Here is an 18,694-nt window from a genome sequence, read left to right on the forward strand (position 1 = left end):
TCTTTCTCTAAGTACTTATGGCTAGTGCAATACTAGATGTCTAATGTATCATGAAACATTTCTTCATATCTTTGAATGCATTTTAAAAATTATTTCTTTAATACATCTATTTGCTTCTTTTTTTTTAAACCCTTACCTTCCGTCTTGGAGTCAATACTGTATATTGGCTCCAAGGCAGAAGAGTGGTAAGGTTAATCAATGGGGGTTAAGTGACTTGCCCAGGGTCACACCGCTAGGAAGTGTCTGAGGCCAGATTTGAACCTAGGACCTCCGGTCTCTAGGCCTGGTTCTCAATCCACTGAGCTACCCAGCTGCCCCCCATTTGCTTCTTGATGAAAACAAAAAGCAAAGAATTGCTGAATACAGTAAAAACCAAATAATATTATAAATATGAAGTTGGCCAAAAAATGGGAAGTAGATGAGAGAAAGAGCAGCAATGATCATTATATTTATTTCACACAGTTCAATTGATGTAATTCACTTGATATAGTAAGGGAGAAAAAGAAAATTACATGTTATAACCAATAAACTCTGGATATCCAGTGTCATAGCTACCTGAAGGCATCAATGGCTTAGATTTTAAACTCCTGGGAAAATTGTATCTTGTCTAAGGGACCCTTCCCAGCAGGACAGAGAGAAGGAAGTAACAATGTTCTTTTTAATCTAACCTCAAATTTTCTCTTACCCTCACCCTCTCATCTGAGAACCTTGCCTCATATTTCACTGAAAAAACCTAATGACATTCATGAAGAGCTCTCTCTTATTTTCCTCCTACATAACTCATATCACTCAGATGCCTTTCACTATGATTTTTGCTTTTACTCTTGCCTTACATGCAGAGGTGGCCCCTCTTGCCTAAGCATACCCCATTATGTATGGTAAGAAGAAGGCAATAGCATTGAGGATTAGGAACAGTTTCTTACAGAAAGTAGGATTTTAGCTGATGTAAAAGAAAGCCCGGGGATCTAGGAAGTAGGGACAAAAAAGGAGAGCATTATCAGAATGGAGGACAGCCAGTGAAAATGCCTGAAGTTGGAAGATGGAGTGTCTTATACCAGGAACAGAAATTGTCACCAGATTATAGAATATGTGGATAAAATGGAAGAAGTTTGGAAGAGTATAAGGTGATTAGGTTATGAAGAGTTGTAAAAGCCAAATGAAGCATTTTATATTTGATTCAGGAAATAAAAGGAGTAACTAGAGTTCAGTTAATGGGGGGAAAAGTTATATGGTTAGACAGGAAATTTAGTGAGATTACTTTAATAGCTGAGTAGAAAAAGGACTAGAGCAATTAATGTCTAGGAGACCTAGAAGCAGGATATATAGTCCAAATATGAGTGATGAAGGTCACACCAGGTTGATGGAAATGTCAGAAGAGAGAAGAGGGTATTTATAAGACATTTCTAGAATTGGTAGAACTTGACAACTGACTGGATTTGGAGGAGAATGAATAAAGAGTCAAGAATGACACTAAGCTTGTGAATCTGGGTGACTGGGAGGATAGTGTTATTCCATCATCAATTACAAGAAAATTCAGGAGAAAAGAGAATTTAGATGGTGGAGAAGATAATGAGGTTTTGGTTTTTAGACATATTGACCTTCAAGTGTCTATGGGACATCTAGTTCAAGATGTGCATTAGACAGTTGGAGATGTAAGCCTGGAAGTATGGTCAGAGGTCAGTTCTGGATCAATAGATGTGAGAATCATTATAATAGAATTACTAATTATACTAATGAAAGTTAGTGAGAGCACCAAGAAAATATTGTAGACAAAGAAAAGATTCCAGGAAAGAGCCCTGGGGAATCCCTCTTGTTAGCTGCCATGAACAGGATGAAGATCCAACAAGGGAGACTAAGAAGAGATTAGACAGATAAAGGGAGCACTTAAAGGGAGCAAGTGTAGGAAAATCCTAGAGATAATAGATTTTAAGGAGACAAGAGGGATTGACAGTGTCAAAAGATGTAGGGAAGTCAAGAAAAATGATGATTGTATGAAAGCCTTGATGGTTAAGAGTTCCATCATCAGTACATTTAGAGAGAGCCATTTCAGTTAAATGAAATTAGAAGCCAGACTACAAGGAGTTTGTAAGAGAGTGGGAGAAAAGGAAGTGGGGACACCTTTTATACAAACTTTTCTCCACTATGTACACAAGTGATCCCACTCTACACTGTCTTCTCCATCAGATTGCCCCTTCTCTTATCCCTATTCTCTTAATTATCTTCAATCTCACTGTTTTCTAACTGCATCCCTACTGCCTACAAACATGTTTATGTCTAACTCTGACCCCGAAAAAGCATTCATTTGTTCTATCCCTCCCTGATAGATCTGATCCTATATCTTTCATTTTGTGGCTAAAATAATCTTTTTTGATTGGTGTGGCATTGAATAAGTAAATCAATTTAAATTGTCATTTTTATATATTGCTCATTATACTCACAAACTAGTTATATTTTTCCATTTATTTAGGTCTATATTTATTTCTGCAAAGAGTTGTTTACAAACTTTGTACTGGAATTCCTCCCCACCCCCATTTACCTGGATGAACTGCCTCCTTACCTCCTTTCACAGCCCTGCTCCTGACTTCCTAGATTTTAATACCTTCTCTCAGCTATAGTTTCACCCTGGACTTTCCCTCAGCTTTTATACCTTCTTCATCTTAGAATAATCCTGTATCACTGTAGTCCCCTTTTTCAGCTGGCAAGCACTTCCCAGGGAAAAGGGCTCAAGCTGAATCTCCTCCTGGCTCTGTTCTGATTTTCTTCATTTCAATGCAGTTCCCTGCCTGGATAATTCCTCTCCCCTCCTTACAGTATTTTCTGCTCCATTTTTATGTGGGTTCTTTTCCTCCCATTAGAATGTAAGCTCCTTGGGGGTAGGGACTGTATTTCTTTTTTCTTGTACCATATTTATATCCTCAGGAACAATATCAGGCACATAGTAAACACTTAATAAACTTTTGTTGCCTTATCTTGCTTTGATGTCTTGGAATCTATAGCTTCTTCAAAGTGTCAGCTCAAATGCCACTTTCTATAGGAAGCTTTGGCCCATTCTCCCAGCTACTATTGTCTTCCCTTCAAAGGTTACCTTCCATCTACTTTGTATGTACCTTGTAAGTTGCCTCCACATTTGTTTATAAATTCCTTGGGTACAGGAATTGGTTTTGATTTTTTTTTCTTTGCATCCTACCACTTAGCACAGACCTCAACAAACACAGTAATTGTTTAATAAATACTTGTCTTCATTCTTATCCTCATCCCTCACCCACAAGAACATTGGACTCTGTCTATAGGTGGCCTTTTTTCACCTCCTCTTGCCTGGTACCAGGCTTCCATATCACTTCATTTCCAAACCATGCAGCTAGGTATATCCTAACTATCCTTTTATGTTTTCTTCCCCTACTAAAATATGAATTCTTCGAGGCAGGAACATTCTTTCTATTTGTAGCCTCAGTGCGTACTTAGCACATTGCCAATACATAATGAATGTCTAATAAATATTTTATCGTTCATCATTCGTTACATGTTGATTGATGGATTGGGAGCACCTGGGTCCAGGGACTAAGTAGATTGTGCAGTAATGCTTCTGTTCCTGTTCCTGTTGTACAATGCCCTTGTATGTGTTCTTGAATTAGAGCTGAATTGATAAGGCATACAACCAGTGATGTGAAAAGTAAGAGGAGGATGGAGAATGTGAACTATTTATCTGAATGGATTAAAAGCACCAACACCAAAAAAGCAGCAGAGCCAAGATTATATGTCAGGTAGCTAACATTAAGCATCTGCTACCTTTCTTAGAGGAAGAAGTAGGGACATTGCTATGTCAGAGTACCCTCGGGTGTTCGGTGGCACACATAATGGAGCTGGATTGGAGCAAAAGTACAGCTCTGGTGCTGAAGAGAAAAAAAAGGGTCATGCATTTGTCATAGGGACTCAAAATTTTCACATTCATAATTGTAAAAAAGAATTCTGAACAAGGCTTGCTTTGTATGTGTCATTCCACAATCCCATTGATCTTTCTGTGCTTCCCCTTCTGCCTTTCTATCCATAAGGCAATATTCAAAGAACTCTTACAGATGTCACTGCTGGGCCTTCTGGCTTCATCTCTAGAATAATGATCTGGTTAAATATATCTGTTGTTTCTCCAGTGGGGGCAAATACTTTCCATTTAGAGTCTTTTATCTGTTTTAAGTCTCTATAAAATTTCATATTTTATGAGTAACTAAGGGGAGACAACTCATTTTCATATATATTAAAATATATTTAAAATATGTTTTTCATATGTTAACATATGTGAAAGTCTGTTGTACATTTTAGATGTTAAAATATGTTTGAAAATACACTTTTATATGAAATTTATTTTCATATTTTTGAGTATATGTATATACATATGATATATTTAATTTGATCTTGACAGACATTGTGAGACAGAGAAGTTGGATATTTATACCCTGATTTCACAAGCGAGAAAATTGGGTCCCAGGGTCACAAAGTAGTAGGGGCAATGAATCCAAGTCCAGCATTATTTCTAGCGCATTATGGTCCACTCAGATGCCAGCTTGTTTCTCATTACACTAGGTAATAGCAACTTCAGGGAATGAGAGAACCTAAGAGAGTTGAGCCTTCTCCCCAACTGTATAATTAACCAACAGTACAAAAAGTTATACAAAATTCTGGCACAGAAGCAAAGGCAGCTAATTAGCAGCACTGGAGGACAGTGACCAAGTGATGTTGCAACGACCGAAGGTTGCCTGTGGGAGATTGGTCTGTGATGGGAATTGTCTCGGAAAGTCATGTTGGTTTTCTCGGAGTAACTAAGGGGAGACAATGTTAATAGGTCACCTGGGAAGGAAGGTGGCATCTTCAATTGTAAATTATCCTTTTGCCATTTTCTTGGCCTGCTTCAAAAGCTTTACTTGATCATTGAGGCTGAAAAGAAAGCCTGAATGTTGAGGGGAGAAACGGGGAAAAGAATAAGAACACATTTTAAAGACTTTAATGGAAAGCCACCTTTCTATTGTCTAAAAAGTATCATTCCAATTCTAAATTAATGAGTCAGTGGGTAAAGAAATAGCATGGGAGGTGGGGGGGGACAGCTGGGTGACTCAATGGATTGAGAAGACAGGCCTAGAGATGAAAGGTCCTGGGTTCAACACTTCCTAGTTATGTGACCCTAGGCAAGACATGTAACCCCCATTGCCTAGCCCTTATTGCTTTCCTGCCTTAGAACCAATACATAGTGTTGATTCTAAGGTGGAAAGTGAGAGTTTTAAAAATAGTATGGAAATATCAAATCTAAAAATTATACATTGTTGGCTGTAAAGGCCACCATAAATATCTTAATAAGTGGAATTCACCACATCAGTTGATTCCTTTGTCTGTCACTAGTCTCATCGACATAACTTTGGTAGGGTGAAGAAAAGAAAGATGAAGGAGATACACCCAAATCCTCATGGAAGAACCAAAGAGATATTTTTTGGCATATTTACCCATGAAAAAATAATTTGAGAGAGGAAATGCCATTTTAAAGATTAATACTAAGTATATTCCTGGTATTATATGCTCATGTCAGAATAGCATCATTCAAAGGAAAATGTTTTGAAGGTACATTATCACTGAAGGTTCTGGTTCTAGAAACCCCAAATGGTTTATGACAGTGATGGTGAACCTTTTAGAACCTTTTAGAGACAGACCACTCACTGTGCCCTACCCACCCAGACTATGTGCCATACCCCACCCACCCCCAGAGACTGAGTGACCCCCGCCCCACCAACAATGTATCCTGTTTAGAGGAGGGTCACTTTTCAGGATGTTGCTGATCATCTCGGGCAATTCTCTTCTGGAAAAGCCAGGTGGGAGAGATTCTTGGGTCAGCAATTCCTGTCACCATTTTATTGGGGGGAAGAGAGGCAGTTTAAACAGGGTCCTAGCATAAGCCAAGCTTCCCCCCCACCCATTTTTTATCAAAATTGTCCTTTGGGGCAGCTAATCTTGATCTGGTTTCAGGTCAAGTCTGGGCTTACAAGAATTGCTTTTCACAATGATTCTTGGCTAGCTGCCTGAAGGTGAGGGCAGTGCTGCTGGGGGGGATCATTCTCCCCTCAGTCTTTGAGGAGGTAGAGTCTTAGAGTTCCCTTCCCTTCAGTGAGCCAGCACATGTGTACTCACTAAAACTCTCTGATGGAGGGTTACTGCAGGAAGGTCTCAATGGCCCCCCAAAAAGAGGGAAGGGTCTTGCTTCTCTGGGACTTGGAGTGGGCTCCTCCTAGGGAGGTTTGGTTCTTGAAAGCAAAGGAGGAGCCCCAGGGAGGGGACAGGGAAGGCTACAAATTCTTGTAAGTCTGATTGGGGCTGGGCAGAGAGGTCTCTGCATGCCATCTTTGGCACGTGTACCATAGGTTTGCCTTTACAGGTCTATGCCACAATGGCAGAATGACACAATGGAAAGATCACTGGCTCTGAACTCAGAAAAACTCTGATGAGTACTACCTGTGAGACTTCACACAAGTCACTTAAAATCTCTGGGCCATAATTTCCACATCCATAAAATTTGAACCAACTAGCATTCAAGGTATGTTCAAGGTCCATTCTAGCACTATATCTATGAACATATGATTTTAAGTGACATCTCCCTGGGTCTCAGTTTCTTTCTCTGTTAAATAAGAGGATTGAACAAGACAGTCTCAGAGGTTCCTTTTTCTATAATCCTATGATCCTATGAAGTGGGAGGAGATCATTCAAAATAAAAATCAAGAAAATCACACTCAAAGCAAGCTAGTAACAATCAAATATGTTTAAGCCTAAGGTTTTTGTTACAATTATATATGGTTCTAATTTTTGTAACCCCTTCTGTATTAGTTCCTCTGTGAACCAACGATTGTTAAAATAATTCACCAAACATCCTAAATAAAATTCTAGAAACATTAATAGAAAAGTAATGCACAAGTATTCACATTTGGAGGATTTGCACTGCCAATCTGTAAATTTTTTTTTAATCATAAAAAGATAGCTTTCCAGGCTATACCTAATGGCTGCAGGTATGCAGCCTATGGAAAAGGGTTTAGATCAGGATTTCTTAGCTTAGTTCATGGATCTCTAAGGAATCTATTAATAGATTTCAGGAAGCCTGTATATTTAGAATTTTTAATATTTTAATAACTATTTCAATGTAATGGTTTTTCTTCATTATTTTATTTAATTTTATGCATTTAAAAACCATTATTCTGTGGAATTCACAGTTTTACCTTGACTAATAATGGGGTCCATGATGCAAAAAAAATATTAAGGTCTTTGCCTTAGATTAATGAAAAAATATTGCAATTTCCCAACCTCAAGTGGACCTTAGCATTTCGTATTGAAATATTATATTACACTAGGTCCTATGGGTCAACAGTAGTCATTTGGCTCTTTTAATTCATATTGAGTTCAAATCTGAGAGTGATTTTGATATTTGATACTTCAAGAATCAATGGATCTATGATCTCTTTGATTGAGATTTTACCTCCACTAGGGCAGATCACAACCCATTCACACTATCTTAATCTGTCAAAATTTTGTCCTTATTTTTCCATAAATCTTCCATAAAGAATCTGCTCAACAATCTAGAGTCCTTCTAAGCTGAAAGCATTGTTTTCACATGTCAGGGTACCAGTGCTATAACCCAACTTCTCACATAGATGACCTATGAGTTCCTTTACTTCTCTGGATTTATCCTACAATATTATGATTTCAAATTCTTGCAACATGACTGGGTCATACATATCCAGGTTAATATCTTTTGTCACTATTCTTTCTTAACATCATTTCTCCTTGCTATTATTCAGTTATTTGATTCATGTCTGACTCTTCATGTCCCTACTTGGTGTTTTCTTGGCAAAAATTCTGGAATGGTTTGCCATTTCCTTCTCCAGCTAACTTTTGAGGCAAATAGGGTTAAGCGACTTGCCCAGGGTCATATAACTAGTAAGTGTCTGATGCTAGATTTGAACTCATGAAAGTGAGTCTTTCTAACTCCAGGCTTGGCATTCTATCCAATGTTCCACCTGGCTGCCCCATCATATGTCTACTAATCCTAGGATGACATTCTCCAAAGAATCAAAACTGAAGGAACTTGGATAGAAGTATGCTTATAGTATATATCCTCACTGATCATTTACCCACAAGAAAAAAAGAGAATATCATCAAACATACTTCAGATAAAAGAAATCAGAAATAATGTAATCCAAATCTCCCAGAGAAGTTAAATAATTTGCCCAAGGAAACACACAGGAAATAATGAATTCAAACCCAATTCTTCTGATGCCATATATATGCTTGTCTTTTTTTATTTGGCATGATGACTCTGAGTCATCTCTGCTGATGAATAGATATACTAATCTCACACCAATTACACTCAGATCCTCAAAAGTATTAAACTGAGGCAGAAAGACTCTTTTCTTCAATCCTATTGTTCATACCCACCCAACAAAATATTCCCTCAGCCCCATCACACCAACGTAGTCAAACATAGGGACACAAACACTCATGCAAACATGTACATAAAATGTATAGATGTGCATATATCTACATTTATATGCATATATGTATAAATACATGTACAAAGTATGATTTAATTCAATGAAAGCCATACTTCTCATTTCTTTATGATTTCAGAAGTCCAAACCCTCTGCTACAGAAGCTACAGAAACATGGCTATACCTTTTTTAAGGCTGAGGCCTACCTAATGCCTTTTTTCCCTAATCCTGGAAAATAGGATGTTTTCTCTTTGTAAGCTTATGTTTCTTTCCTTTCGTAAGGAAACATCACCATCTGGTGGGGATTACAAATATTACCAGTGATTTTCACGAATGTTTTCACAGTTAAAGGCCTGAGTCCAGGTTTCTTGAATGTTATTGAATTGATTTATGCTCCTAGATGGTCTAATTATCTGAGGGAAATCATGTAACTGCCTGCTAAAGCTAAAGCATTAATAAAAATGAGTGTGCTGTTCCTGAATCAGACTCAAATAACTCTAAATATTTAACAAAAAAATTTTGATTTAAAAATATATGGAATAAAAAATGGCATTTTATAACTCCATAACTAATTACTTGAGAGACTATAGAATTGATTAATGAATCAAGAAACAAGAAGACTGTTCTAAACTCTTATAACCATAATAACAGCTAGCATTTATATTGCTTTAAAGGTTTACAAAGCACTTTAAATATATTATCTCATTGAATCTTCACAATAATTCTCAAGGGTGGGTTTTATTATTTTCCTCACTTTACAGATGTTGATATTGAGACCAACAGAGGTTAAGCGATTTGCCCACTGTCAAACACCTAGTATTTCGTTCCATGTTTTATATTTCAGAATAGACAGAATGTAAACTTGAAATCTCTGAGAATTTTATTAAACTTATTAAATTATTTCATATATTCAAACACATTTTTTAACGTTTTCATGTTCATTTCTGTACAGAGTTAAATAAAAATAAAGATAAAACTGAATGGATCAACTTGAAAAAAAATGGAAGCCAGATTTGACTCTAGGTCTTGTGCCCTATCCACTGAGCCGCTTAGCTGCAAGGCATGTTGACCTCTTTCTTAGAAGGATACTGTTCTCCAATTCTTGTTAAATATGATTAACTTTTCTGTCTTTCTCCTTCATGACTTCTCCAAATCTTTTGACATTATTGACTTTTTTCTATACAGTCTCTGGATTTTCATCCCATTATTCTAGCTCTTGCTCCTTGACTGACCATTCCTTAATCTCCATGGCTTTTTCAATATCTATGCCACATGTCCAAACTATGGGTTTACTCCAAAGGTCTGTCTTGTACTCTCTTCTATTTTTTTTCTTCACTTTTTCCTTTGGTGACCTCAGCAGCTCCCTTAGATTTAATTAGCAACTATATGGAGATGATTTCTATATAGATATATGTATATGCACACATACATATTGATATATACACAAACACCTAAATAAATGTTTATATGTATATATGATATGTATAATTATAAACAATTACTTGAATGTATATTATTATTTTATATTGTATGGGCATCTGTTTCAGTATTATGTATTTATACATAAGTATCTATAATGTACACATATGCATGTATCTTTGTATCTATATACTCACAATTATACATACCCTTTATGCTTGTGTTTGTGTATATGTATATGAGGAAAAGGTTTTCTCATTTTTATTTCTATTATATTAGTATGATGATGGATTATTTGTATGTGTGTGTATGTATATGACATGCAGGAAAACATGCCTGAATTATAAAAACATAATAAAGTTTAGAAAACCCCTTCCTCTCAAGTATCCGACATCACACACCCATTTTGTGTGTACTTTTGTAATTAATTTTGTTACCTTTCCTTCCTAACTGTTCTAAATTCTCATCTTAATCTAATATAATGATCATATCATAATGTTGATGTTAGAGAACAGAACGTAAGCTTTATGCAGATTAACAACATGCACTTTTCAGTATTTCACAGAATTTTGAGCTAGAAGGTAATTTAGATATCATCTAGGACCTAGATTACAGATGAATTCTCTCTTCTTGCAGATAAGGAAACTGAGGCCCCAAAGCAGTAAAAGAACTTTTCTTAGTCTCTCTATCGTCAGTCCTCATTGATCTCATCTAAAGTATTGTGTTCGGTTCTGGGTACCATAGTTTAAGATGGATAATGATAAGCTATAAAGTATACAGATATTCAAGATGGTGAAAAGTCTTGAGACCATTGTGTTGTTGCTCAGTTGTTTTCAGTCATGTCCTATTCAGTCATGATCCCATTCAAAGTTTTTTTTGACAAAGATAATGGAGTGTTTTGCCATTTCCTTAACAGAGGCAAACAGGGTTAAGTGACTTGTTCTGTTTCAGTTAAAAAGAGTGTGAGGCCAGATTTGAACTCAGAAAGATGAGTTTTCCTGACTTCAAGCCTGACTCTCTATTCACTGCACCATCTAACTTGAGTCTATATCATATAAAAATCAGGAGAAGGAACTGGGAGCATTTATCCTGTAAAATAAAAGGCTCAGAGTACAAGATTGATATCTAAGTGTTTGAAGGGCTTTTAAGTGAAGAAGAGATTAAACCTACTCTATCTGGCTCCAGAAAACAAAACCAGTAGCAATGGGACAGAAGTAAGAAAACAAATTTGGATTTCATTTTAGGGAAAACTTTCTAAGAATCGGAGCTGTTCAAAAATTGAATAGGCTGTCTATAAAGGCAGTGTTTCCTTCTCCTTGATAGTCTTCCAGCAAAAGTTAAATGATGTCAGGTGTTTGTAAACATCATTCAAGTCCCTTCTAATTCTCATATTTTGGGGATTCTATGTAACTTTCAAGATCCCTGATTGAAGGAAGTCTGGGCTACAACAATAATGACAATAGTAATAGTTCACATTTATAAAGTATGTTGAGGTTTAACATTCAACCAATGTTTACTGAGTACAACCTGTGATCAAGTCCTTTGAATGAATGAATGTAAAAACATAGTATTATTAACTAGTTACCATATTCAAGCCTCTATGCTAAGTGCTGGGGATACAAATAATATGTCGCCCTCAAAGAACTTAAATTCTAATGGGAAGACTACAATATATAAAAGGGAGTCAGGAAGGTGTCAACAACATTGTCTGAAAATGTTTAATAAATATATATTATAATATATGTTGATATATAACATATATATGTAAACCAATAAGTGTAATGGAGGCCTAATTCTAGGCAAGAGAGTGTATAAGATCCCCTATGAAAAGTCATGCTTCCTGGTGGTTTCAGTGATGGATAGAGTATCGGTGGCATAGACTTGAAAATGGGAAGGAAAAAATTATTCTACATACTAGTGAAGATATTGTTGAGATAAGAATCAGTTTTTAAACTTTTGAACCTTAAGTTCTTTTAGAGGAAGAGTAACACAGCGGGAAGAGCACCAGGCCTGAAATCAAGAGGACCTAAGTTCAAATCTTGCCTCAGACACTTACTAGCTGGGGGACCTTAAAGCTCTATATAAATGTTAAGGGTCAGTAAGAGCAGTATTGGAAATAACTTTCCGCTGGTTCCCCACCTTCTTCAACCTAACTCCGATCCAAGTATAAGAATTCCTACTTATTTCCTTAATATCTATAAGCTATAGTACAAGTTCTTCTTCTTCACATAGCAAGCCTTTCATAATCTATCTCCAGCCTATCTTTCTAGCTTCACAATACCCTCTTTTATACATTATTCTTTCCATCCAAACTGGCTTTCTTGCTTTTTCTGGAACTCATTGTTCCCCATCACCATGTTCTTGCTGGTCACCAATGTCTTCAATATGTACTTATGGTTCAACTCTGAAACCCATAACCACTAGTTTCCTTCAAAGATCAGCTCAAGTACCATTTCCTATCAAAAGTCTGTCATGATATCCCCAGTTATTCATACTCCTGCCCTCCTCAAATTATCATGAGTATATATATGGGTATATATATATATATATATATATATATATATATATATATATATATGTATATATATACATATATATATATATGTGTGTGTGTGTTTATATGATATATTCCCCTCCCCCAATAGAATTTAAGCTCCTTGAGGGCAGGAATTGGATTTCATTTTTTCTTTGTAAGTCCATAAATACCATAGGATCTTGCACATAGTAGATGCTTAAAAATGATTGCTATGTAAGGCTAGATCCTGAAAAATTTTAAGTAAGGAAGTAATAGGGCTAAAGAATAGTTAACTTGGCAGCAATCAGAGGGGGAAGAAAGTTGCCATGGAAGACCAATTAGGAGACTTGCAGTAGTTAGGGAAGATGTGGGGAGCATGCTTAAAATTCACACATAGGATCATATCCTGGTATAGGAAGATCATCAAGACAAGCCTCCTCATTGTTACAGATGAAGAACCTGAGATCAAGATTGCCTAACAACTTGCCAAGGACACATGGGTAGTTAGCATCAAAGGTGGGATTTGAACCTAAGTTCTCTGATTCCAGAACTAAGGGTCTATCCATTGTGTTGCCTTCTCCTGTCCACTTAATAGAATCCTTCACCTTCTTCAGGCCTCCTCTAGGGGACCACTTCTACCACAAGGCACATCTTAATGCTTCTACTTGTCAGTGCTCTCCCCAACCCCACCCCAGAGATTACTCTACATTAACTTGGCACTTGTTTTTGCATAAATCTTATCAGCATGGATGTTGTTTCTCTCTCAAAAGAAATTCAGCTTCTCAAGGAAAAAGAATGTTGCATTTTTTTTCTTTGGATTCCAACACTTGAGCATAGTACCTACTTCATAAGACGGTACTTAATTCATTATTGCTGAATTGACGAGGAAGAGGAGCCGAAGGTTATAACAGAAGCTAATATTAAGAAAGTGGAAACATAGAGAAGGGAACAAATAAGTCAGAAAATTCAACATGAATTTCTATGTGTCTTTGTCTTGACCACTGAAGTGGGGGAAATTTCATAATAATAATGAGTAGCTAGCATAATAATAAAGCTTTTAGGTTTGAAAGCACCCTACAAATATTATCTCCTTTGATCCTCATGACAATCCTAGGAGGAATTTGCCATTATTATATTCATTTTACAGATGAGGAAACTAAGGCAGACAAAGGTTAAATGATTTGCCCAGTGTCACACAACAAGTATGCCTGAGACTGTATTTGAGTTCAAGTCATGAGCTCATACATGTAGACAGCTAAAATGGATATAGTACTGGCATGGAAGCAAAAAGACCTGAGTTCAAATCCAGCTTCAGAGACTTACAAGCTTTATGACCCTAGGGCAAATCATCTAACTGCTGTTTACCTCAGTTTCTTAAACTGTGAAACAAGGGTAATAACAGCACTTATTTTCAAGATTTGCATAAGGATATATGAAATCATTATAAAATTCTTAGCACAGTGCCTGGCATATAATTGGCATTATGTAAATTCACTTCCCTTTCCATTCTCTTCTAAATCTAACTTCCTAACAGATTCAGAGTTCTATCCACTGTGTCATTCAGCTGTCTACATGGCTTAGAGAGTATTCATGTCTTCATGTCATCTTCAGAGAAAATCCTAGATATTAATGAAAAATTCATAGGATCAGAGATCATATATTTAAAGATGAATAGTACCTTAAAGGACATTTAATCCAATCCCCTCATTTTACAAATAGAAAAACTGAGTCCCACAAAGAAAAAGGATTTATTGAGGAGCATACAGGTAATAAATGACAAATCTGGAATTCAGATAACATGTTTCCAAATCCAGTGTTATTTTACTATGTCATTCTGCTTATCAGAGAAATCATTACTCCAATATACTCCAAGGAAGTCAAGGACAGAAGGAGGGAAAGTACCATATACACCAAAACACAAAAATATACAAATTATAGCTTTTTTATTTTAATATAAAGTGGAAACAGAGCAAGGGTCCATTAGTGAGATGAGGCTTTTGCTTAGGATCATAAAGCATATAAAAGATTTGGATAAGTAAAGTAGAAAGCCAAGAGTGCTTCAGATGGATGGTATAATGTAAAAAAAGCTCAGAAAAAGGATTAGACCAAAACTCGGCCAGAGGCAAGCTGCGTATTATGAATTCCTCACTACTCTTAATTTTTCTTTTTTAAGGTAGACTTTCCCATTCTTCTAGACTTCACTCCAATTAACTTCCTACATGGCCTTAAAGGAATAGAAATACACGTAATGAGCTGGGCCAGAGTTTAGAGTCAGTTTACAGTTTCTTCCAACATTTCCTCCTGGTACATAGTTGGTCTTTTCTCTTCTTTACTATTCAAGGCAACATAGTGTATGAAAGAGTTAGACTAGAAATGAATAAGACCTTGCTCTGACACATATTTGCTACATGGCCTTAGGCAAATCACTCTGTGCCAGATCTAGGCATCTCTTTCAGACTATCAGTTCTAGAGAAGGTGCTGATCTACACTGGTGGAAAAAACTTCTCACATGGAAGCTCACTATAATGATCAAATCACAGGTTCTGTCTCTATCCCAACATTAAATTATTTATAGGCCTGGCAAATAACTCCATCTGAATTTAATCTACCAGGAAAATTTGAGATTAGGTTATTTTATCCTGGATATTATTCCCTTCCAATATCGTTCAAATACTCTAATTTTAAGATAGATGGCTCTAGACTTTTGAGACAAATCAATCTTTTCCTCAAGCCATTCTCCTCAAATCCCTTCCTTGCCTCAATAAAGCAAATGTCTCCCATTGCAGATAATCCGACCCTAAACTTTTCCTGTCTCATTCCTCTCATTAATCTCTGTCCCTACTCTCCAAATATAAAAAATATAGTTTTTTGTTTTATTTTGTTTATACTAATGTTACTTCATCTAACAGCTACAAGACCAATTTCTACTACTTTAATTTCATTTTCGATATATGTTATTAAAACTACAGTCTAAACTATCTTAATTCTTTTTACCCCCTTTCTATATTGCCAGGAAATATTTTTATCCTGCTTCCTCTTTCAGAGAAAATTCTTTAAATTCTCTTTCTTTAAAATAGTTATATAAAATAAAAGATTGTTCTGTTTTTTATACTTTATCCTACAATTCCTACCAGACATAAACATTCATTTTAGTGATAAGGTACAAGGTAATAACAATAATCACATTAATGAATGGAATCAGTACAGTGTTCTAAAATATGAAAAGTGTTTTACAAGGCATTTTGTCACTTGAGCCTCACAAAAGTCTTATGAGTTAGGTACTGATAGTATTATTATTCCCATTTTTTAGGAGAGAAAATTGAGGTTCACAAATCATAGTCATAGATTTTAAGCTGGCAAAAGCCTGCAAAGATCACTTTCATTATTTTATATATGATGAAACCAAGATTTGGAGGCTTTAAGTTATATGCCAAAGGTCCCACAAGCAGAAAGTAGCAAAGTAATTGAATCCAGGCACTCAGATTTCAAATTCAGTGTTTTTCTATAGTACTACACTGCCTCAAGTCCTAGTAATGTGTTAAGTGACTTGCCTAGTGCCAAAGAGGCAGTGTTATGTTGTAGCCACTTCAGACAGGTTCATAAGAACTAATTGTTAAATTTTCAATGTGAGCATTTACAACTTGGCAAGCTACAAATCAAGGCCCGACTTAATGTTTTGTAATTGCATAGACTTTAGAATATGATGGAGAAAAATATTAATACATCTTAAAAGTATGTTGTGAGTACATTTTTCCCCAGAGGGCTGATTGTTAAACAATCCTGTGCACAGGTTGTTTCAGAGGTGGTATTTGAACTCAAGTCATCCTGACTCCATGTCCAATACTCTATTCAGATTACTCTACCTGGAACAGGCATTAAACAAATGGAATGAGAAGCTTGAAAACTGTTAGAAAGTTGATTGGTCAATGGAGTATTTCCAACTAGGGAATATAAGGCATCTGTGAACTTAGTACAGCACTAAAGTTAGGAATATGTGTTCAGATCTTCCCTCAGACACTTACTATCTGTGTGACCCTGAGAAAATCCCTAATCTTCTCCAAATCCCAGTATTTTTATCTGAAAAATGGACTCAGTCATTTCTAAAATCCCTTCTGGTTCCAAATCTTTGATTCTATGAATGTGGATTAAATCTGTTCAAAAGTACCCTTTTCATATGCAAGGGTGGCATATTACATATATCAGTGTTTAATCATGCAATATTGACCGTGAACAATACAATCATAAAATCTCAAATAGAAAACTCTTATTTTGGCACTTTACAAGTGAGGTAGAAGGCTAGATAGGAGGAAATCAACTCTGTTTGCAGAGAGAAAATCCCAACTATTTGGATATTAGCAAAAATAAATACACAATGCGAAGGCTAAGGAAGAATATAGAGAAGACACACTAGAAGACTTTTAATAGTTCATTTATATATTACTTGAAGATTTGCAAACCATTTATAAATATTATCTTGCTTTCTCTTCAAAACACTTCCAGGGAGGCACCTACGTGGCTTAGTGGATAAAGTGCCAGGCTTGGAGACAAAAGATCTCAGGTTCAAATCTGGTCTCAGACACTTCCTAGTTATGTGACACTGGGCAGGTCACTTAATCCCCATTGCTTAACCCTTACCATTCTCTGTCTTAGAACCAAAACAAAGCACTGATTCTAGGGTGGAAGGTAAGGGTTTAAAAAAAACACTCCTGGGATATAGGTACTCTTTGTGCGCTCATTTTGTAGATGAGGAAAACTGAAACAGATACAGATTAAATGACTTGCCCAAGGTCACACAGTTTGTTAGTGTTGGAGGTCAATTTTGAACTCAGTCATTCCTGACTCTAGGACCAGCACTCTCTCTACTGAGCCACTTAGTTGCACCAGTCTTCTGTTGTTTGGTGCCTCATCATTGACTTCTAACACTGCAGTTAAGCAGCCTGTATCTCAAATATAATATCCATGAACCTGAAAGGTTGAATTTCTTCAGATGCTCTGGTGGTCCATTTGGTCCAATCATCTAAATCATTTAAGAGAAAGTCTGGGACTTCAAGAGCTGACTCCACAGTCTTTTCATCGCCACTTTCATCTCCTTATTTCTGAATGTGTAGATGGTTGGATTCAAAAAAGGAGTAATCACTGAGTCAAATATGGCAAGAAATTTGTCCAGTGACAATGTGGGGAATGGCCACACATAGACAAAGATGCAAGGACCAAAGAATAAGATCACTACAGTGATGTGAGCTGACAATGTTGACAGAGCCTTGGATGACCCACCGCTAGAAGAATGCTGTCGGACGGTGGCCAGAATGATGATGTAGGAGATGATCAGAATGAAGAAGGCACCCAGAGAGATGAATCCACTGTTAGCAGTAACTAAGAACTGTAGTTTATAGGTATCTGTACAGGCAAGTTTTATGAACCGAGGAAGATCACAATAAAAACTATCTACTTTGTTGGGGCCACAGAAGGGCAACTTGATCACAAAGCCTAGCTGAATCAATGAATGGGTGAGGCCAATGATCCAGCCAGATATCAGAATACCTATACATATTCTCAGGTTCATAATGGTCAAGTAGTGGAGAGGCTTACATATTGCTATGTAACGGTCAAAGGCCATCGCTATGAGGAGCACCATCTCTACACCACCTATGCAATGAATAAAGAAGATCTGAGAAACACAGCCTCCAAAGGAGATTAATTTGTGCTTCTTGAAAAGATCACAAATCATTTTGGGGGTCACAATGCAGGAATCAATCATATCAATGAAAGAGAGATTGGCCAGCAGAAAGTACATGGGGGAGTGCAGGCGAGGCTCTGAGATCACTGTAATCACAATGAGGAAGTTCCCTAGCATGCTTGCTGTATAGAATATAGAAGAGAATAGAAAGAGAAAAAGTTGCAGTCCCCAAGAATTGGTGAGTCCCATTAATACAAACTCATAAACCACAGAACGATTGACTCCATCCATTGACTCATTCAGTAGGGCCAACTCTGAAGTTACCTAAAGGAAAGAGAATGAAAAGAGGATCATAAATATGGACACAGTGCAGATTCTAAATGAAGGCAAAGCAAATATTGCTTAAATATGTTGGACTAGTGAATATTTGTCAATACCGTAAGAACAGGTTTATTGTGCAGTTCATGGTTTACAAAATGCTTTGACATGATTGATTCTCACAACACTCTATTAGCTACATACTATCATCTTCATTTTATGGATAAGAAAAATGAAGCTCAGAGAGGTGACCTT

The 18,694-nt window shown here is 36.5% G+C and overlaps 1 protein-coding gene across 1 annotated transcript; it reads right to left on the reverse strand.

Moving 5' to 3' along the window:
- Nucleotides 1–17,470: 17,470 nt before the first annotated feature.
- LOC123236096 (olfactory receptor 4F3/4F16/4F29-like) lies at nucleotides 17,471–18,421 on the reverse strand. The gene has a single exon (XM_044662357.1). The coding sequence runs from the start codon at nucleotides 18,410–18,412 to the stop codon at nucleotides 17,471–17,473; it is 942 nt and encodes a 313-aa protein (XP_044518292.1). The 5' UTR covers nucleotides 18,413–18,421.
- Between the last annotated feature and the right edge of the window lie 273 nt (nucleotides 18,422–18,694).

The sequence above is a fragment of the Gracilinanus agilis genome, chromosome 2 (assembly GCF_016433145.1).
Source record: "Gracilinanus agilis isolate LMUSP501 chromosome 2, AgileGrace, whole genome shotgun sequence".
Taxonomy (NCBI): domain Eukaryota; kingdom Metazoa; phylum Chordata; class Mammalia; order Didelphimorphia; family Didelphidae; genus Gracilinanus; species Gracilinanus agilis.